The 5,962-nt window shown below is 38.2% G+C and overlaps 1 protein-coding gene and 1 long non-coding RNA gene across 2 annotated transcripts in view; both read left to right on the top strand.

Moving 5' to 3' along the window:
* LOC107838470 (uncharacterized) overlaps positions 1–423 on the top strand; it is a 2,907-nt gene extending 2,484 nt beyond the window's left edge. The window contains exons 5-6 of the mRNA XM_016680906.1: positions 5–39; positions 162–423. Coding sequence (XP_016536392.1) covers positions 5–39; positions 162–423 — 297 coding nt within the window. The remainder of the gene's footprint in view (positions 1–4; positions 40–161) is intronic.
* A 2,973-nt stretch (positions 424–3,396) lies between these two features.
* On the top strand, positions 3,397–4,126 carry LOC107838467 (uncharacterized). Its single transcript, XR_001664535.1, has 3 exons — positions 3,397–3,479; positions 3,724–3,762; positions 3,990–4,126. It is a non-coding gene; the product is annotated as an uncharacterized LOC107838467 (long non-coding RNA).
* Positions 4,127–5,962: the final 1,836 nt, after the last annotated feature.

Here is a 5,962-nt window from a genome sequence, read left to right on the forward strand (position 1 = left end):
GTAGGAAAGGTGGCGAGGTGAGGAGAGGAGGAGGAAGACGTAAGAAAGGTGGCGAGGTGAGGAGAGGAGGAGGAAGACGTAAGAAAGGTGGCGAGATGAAGAGAGGAGGAGGAAAACAAGGCAATGCGGGAACAGTAAAACAATGTCCATGGCGTCGCAAGGTGGGAGGAGGAAGAAGTACGAAAGGTGACAATATGGCAAAAGGAGGAAGACGCGCATCAGGTGGCAGGTCAAGAGGAGGAAGAGGAGGACCTGCAAAAGGTGGCAGGTCAAGAGGAGGAAGAGGAGGACGTGCAAAAGGTGGCAGGTCAAGAGGAGGAAGAGGAGGACCTGCAAAAGGTGGCAGGTCAAGAGGAGGAAGAGGAGGACGTGGAAAAATGTAATAGGGTAAAAGGAAAAGATAGGCCATACAAAATATGGTAGGGTGAGAACAGGCAAAGTGTCTAAAACCAGAAAACAAGGACAAAAAGCTGTCATGGGTTTTGAGGATACAATAAAGCAACTTTGAAACCAACAAAGTATTGATCATTCTTAATTTTTAAAATCTAATACAGTCAAGTAAAAAAGTTGTTTTCAATGAAATAATGTTGCCACATATGCCTATTTTTAAAAAGCATCCATATTGAACATTGTAACACATTGTTTGCCTGCATAAAAAGTAAAAAAATAAACTTATAAATGTGTTATTTGTGGTTTTGTACAGAAAACTATATAGCCTTGCTTTTGTGCATATAAACGGTTTTAAAATTTGTGTAAAAACGAACAGAAGCTGCTCACTGGAATAAGAAAAGCAACTATTTTGTAATGCTATTGCTTTAGAATGAACAGTATTGGTAACCCAGGAGTCTTGACTCCTGGGTTACCAGTGAGGTACCAATGAGGTACCAATGAGGTACCAGTGAGGTACCAATGAGGTACCAATGAGGTATGAGGTTGGTGGCAATAGCAGGGACCAATGCATGCTAATTCTGGGCATTGCAAAAAGGTTTTTGAGTCAAAGGTTTTGGGTGATATCTTGCTAGATATCACGTATCTAGCAAGAAAGACATGGAGGTTGTGGTTCTGGGGGCAGTAATGTTTGTCTGGAGAAAAATTAATCTACCAGGAAGGTTGTGATAAGGAGGAACAGCTTCCCCACACTGAATCTGAGTTTTGCTGGCATGCGATGTCCAAGCAGACGGTGTGTTTGTTCAAATGTGTATTTTGTGTCCTGTCAATGGTCTACTGGTCGATTTTGTAATCATCAGACTTGTGGTAAAGTCAGAACTATGAACTGAACACCACCTGGTAGGGAGTTTCATCAACTGGCAGGGAGGCTGCAGGCAGACCTGGGTCTTGTTTGTGAAAACAAGGAGTGGTGGAAGTTGTCAAGATAAGGAAGGAAGTCTTCAGGTTAGACTGGAAGACTACCCTGAAGTAGTCTCTTGAAACAGCTGGCAGGTATGGTCAGACGGCCTGCAGCTTTTGTGGTCATACAGGCAAAGATGTAGGAATAGGAGGAATTCAGAAAGGCTATGGAGAAAGACTTTTGTTTGTCAAACAAGGAAATTCTACAACTTAGAAAGAAAAACAGGTTTGGTTTATTATTGACAATGAAATGAAGGAGGTCACTGGGGGAGTCAAAAAAATGACAGGCACCTGGGCGGTAAAAGACATGCTGAAGGCTCTGGACATTGTGGGGCTGTTGGTGTTGATATGCCCTGGCAGTGTTAACCAGGACAGCATTATCAGGGGTGGTGGTCCAAACTTTCAAGTGTGCCTTGAGGACCAGGGTTGGGAAACACTGCATTAGACCATGTCTGCTACTTTTAACATATAAACAGGAATATAAGTACAACATTTCTTGCACATGTTGTACTTAATAAAAGGCACTATTAGCACTTCCATTCATTCAGTACTCTGGTGTTGCCTCAATTTGAATCTCTTGAAGTTAGCTGATAGTGATATCTCCAATTCTGTTTTCTGGAAGATGTGAATGACATTACTGACAGTTGTTTTCAAGCATTATTCTTTACATCCTGACATCATGCATAACTTGAATGACACAGTGACCTGCAATAACAATCAATTTTCAAGTTGAGATTCTGCGCCGTTTTTTTGGAACCACCTTAGCGGTATTGCAAGCCGGGTCAAGCTAAGTGTTGCACAAAAGCAATTTTAATAGCAGCAGACTGGATTTGTTGATTGGCCTGTGGATTTATGTCCCTTGATGAGCGCAGACAACGTCAACTGGATGGAGAAAACTGTAACAAGCCAATTAACTAAGAGATTTCAAAGAAACGGGCCTCCCAAGGAAACGCGCGCAAAATGACATAATCAGAGAGTCAATAGCTCCTGTGCACGACCCGCACACTATTCCATATTCCTGACCACGTTCCCGCCTGTGTAGTGAGAAACATGTTGCCAATGGCGACGCACCCAACTTGATTAGAACCAAACAAAACATTAACCAACTGGACTGAGACTTTACAATGGAGAAGGAGCTGCAGGGATGAAAGCTGTTCGTTGGCCAGCCTTTCTCCAGCCTTGCCCTTCATATATTGTAAACCTTCAAAATGTTGTTTTAATGTAGTTGTAAAGCTAATCATTTAAAGCAGCATTCATATAAGGCAGCCTGCATGAAGGTGATTTGATGTTGAATCTGTTGATCATACAACACACATTTAGAGTTAATAGAGCAATTTTAAATCAGCATGGACAACAGAGTGATTATAAACTGTGCTTTTCTAAACATACACAACCAACATGCGTAAATGCAGAAGCTTAATGCAGCCATTGCTGCATTTTAGGACACATTTCGCTGCATCACATGCATTCTGACCGATATTAACAAGCGATGTGCAGAAATACTGAAGGTTGTGATCAACGATATGGTGATGTGGACAATATCAAGTCAAAGCTGATCAGATGGATTGACTGACTAGAGATACCACTGAAGAATAATAACCTTATTGATATATCCCATGCTTTAAACTTCAAACACATGGCAGATCTGTGAAAATGTCGGGTCATAATATATGCAAACTTATGACCATTTAGGTGCAAGGACGCCTTAATTGAGTTATTTACAAATGTATTACTTTAAGTGAAACACTTTTACATCTTTTTAAGTTCCTTTTCCCTGAGTTAACTGGTACAAAATACAAATAATTGGAAGAGGACGATCCATCAGGCATATGTTCTTATTACACCAAATATTGCAAAACCCTGAAGACGATAGAAACTTTTTTTTCTTGCTAAACACAAGTAAGATATTCTTGAGCAATCCATTATTTTAGCACAATTCTAGTAAAAGCACCTATCAATGCTCGAGGCGGTTCAAGTGTGATAGGTTTGGCCTAATTTGCAGGAGTTGTCTAATGAGGTGTTCATTTCCTGTTCACACATATAAAAATCACTTCCCAACCGAGCGTCATTGTAGCAGAACTGGAAGTAGTGTCCAGACAAAGTGGAAGACTCCTTGTGCATCTAAACGAGAGGTAACAATTTTATTATAGCAACTTCTTGACTAAAAATGCACAGCAGCTTGGATTATGTTTGTGTTGCATAGTCCTCATCTGTGAAAAAATTAGAAAACTTTCAACTGCAAAAAAGTAATTTAAAATTTCATACATTTTTAACCAATAACTCAGTTTGCCAATATATAAATAATCTCTAATACAATATATATATATTTTTAAAATTTGAACTATAAAACCTTGCAATTTTCTGTCATTTCATCAGACCTGCAGCTGGCAGATCCCTCTGGAACTCAGCAGGAAGGTAAAACTATCAATTTATTTATATTTTAAAATTTATTTGATCAGGGACAAGACATTCCCTGGTCAAGATTTTTAACCTGTAAAACTAATGAGACAAAGAAACCTATTTAAAATTAACAATAAAATGAGACTTGAATTTACATATTAAAATATAATCATTGCATCATTTGTCATGAACTTGGTTGCATGCTTTTATTATTGTCTTAATGTTGGATTTGATCCATTCAGATGGCTGCCCTGTGCTGGGTGGTTCTGGGTCTGGCTGTCTTCCTGTCTCCTCAACGCAGTTTAGCTGCTGTAAACCAGGACTGGCTAACCAATATTATACAAAACCTCAAAAATGAGTAAGTTTTAAATCAGTTTTCATTGTTTCTTGTGTCTTTTATCCTCAGGAATATGAGACTGCATCAACTTATTTACAGGTTATTTGTAATTCAATTTGTCGAATTAAAAAACCAGAGCAGTAGCGATGCAGAGCCAACTTGGATGCTGGGAATTTGCAAAATCACTGGAAAAAAGGCTACAGTGGACTGAAAAGCCTCTTACAGTATTATTTTAGGGAAAGTTGAAATTATAGAGAAATACTCTCTCAACTGAATAACAAAAATAATAAAACTGATATAGAAAAAGGGNTTAAAATATAATCATTGCATCATTTGTCATGAACTTGGTTGCATGCTTTTATTATTGTCTTAATGTCGGATTTGATCCATTCAGATGGCTGTCCTGTGCTGGGTGGTTCTGAGTCTGGCTGTCTTCCTGTCTCCTCAACGCAGTTTAGCCGCTGTAAACCAGGACTGGCTAACCAAGATTATACAAAACCTCAAAAATAAGTAAGTTTTAAATCAGTTTTCATTGTTTCTTGTGTCTTTTATCCTCAGGAATATGAGACTGCATCAACTTATTTACAGGTTATTTGTAATTCAATTTGTCAAATTAAAAAACCAGAGCAGTAGCGATGCAGAGCCAACTTGGATGCTGGGATTTTGCAAAATCACTGGAAAAAAGGCTACAGTGGACTGAAAAGCCTCTTACAGTATTATTTTAGGGAAAGTTGAAATTATAGAGAAATACTCTCTCAACTGAATAACAAAAATAGTAAAACTGATATCGAAAAAGGGTCAGTGATTGTGTTTCTGTCAACATTTTTTACTTGCATTTTGAAGTATTGCATTAGAAAACAAAATGTCAAAATCCAAATTATCTTCCTCAATTTCGCAATTTTTTTTACACTCCCTTGAAGTTCTTTTTGGCTTCTCCAAAACAGAGATAATGCGCTAAAAGACAGACAAAAACACATATGCTGAATAAGTTCTGGCGTAACGTTCTTTGTGGTTCAGGCATGAGAGTTGCAGATTTTTTGTACAGGTTTGGTGTAAGAGCAACAATTTAGCCACAAAAGGCCAGAAGGTGACAGAACATTACGCTGCGTTGGATGCTTTCTGCACTAGAAATCGCAACAATCACGGAATCATTTTTAATGGTTTATCATCTGTCTTGCTTTGTCCACACTCCACTGAACTTCAAAGGAAATAGTAATTAAATCACCTACAGTGTTTTGGAGAATCGCAGCTTTAGCCACACTGGCCAAAATGCCTCTCCTCTGATGCCACTGTCCTGCTCCTGAAACAAATGAATTGTTTACAAAAACTTGCTGACATCCTTAGGAGGTAATTAAACCTTTGTTGACTGAGGTGTTGAAGCAGGGATGCATCCAAACGTCGTAGGACAGAAGCACTGGAGATGTAGACGTCTGCTCTGGATGATGCACCTCATTAAGATTTTAAGATATTACTTAAATTGACGTTTCCGCCACCTGGTGGCGTCACGTGGTATTTCAGAACTTTCATGGACGTTTTTTTTTTTTTCTTTTCTGTATCAAGTTTGGGGAAAGATTTGATTAACACAGGACTCTGGGACGGATCAGCTTTTTTTTATTTATTTTTTGCTCATATCTTAAACTAAACAACCACTTAATTTAGTCCTTGCTATACTGTTGTTGATATAATTTTGTTTTAAAAAACAAAGTGCTTTTTAAAACACTTAATTAATACTTTTATTCATCTTTTTCATGCTAAAAGTATTTTAAAATAACTGTGTTATGTCCATCAGTATATTAGGGTGACTAAATTTCTGCTAAAAAATTAAAAAATGTTGAGATCAAACTCAGAAATTTTCTTAAAAAAGAAACATTTCTAGAA

This window comes from Poecilia formosa, unplaced genomic scaffold (assembly GCF_000485575.1).
Source record: "Poecilia formosa unplaced genomic scaffold, Poecilia_formosa-5.1.2 Scaffold262, whole genome shotgun sequence".
NCBI lineage: Eukaryota > Metazoa > Chordata > Actinopteri > Cyprinodontiformes > Poeciliidae > Poecilia > Poecilia formosa.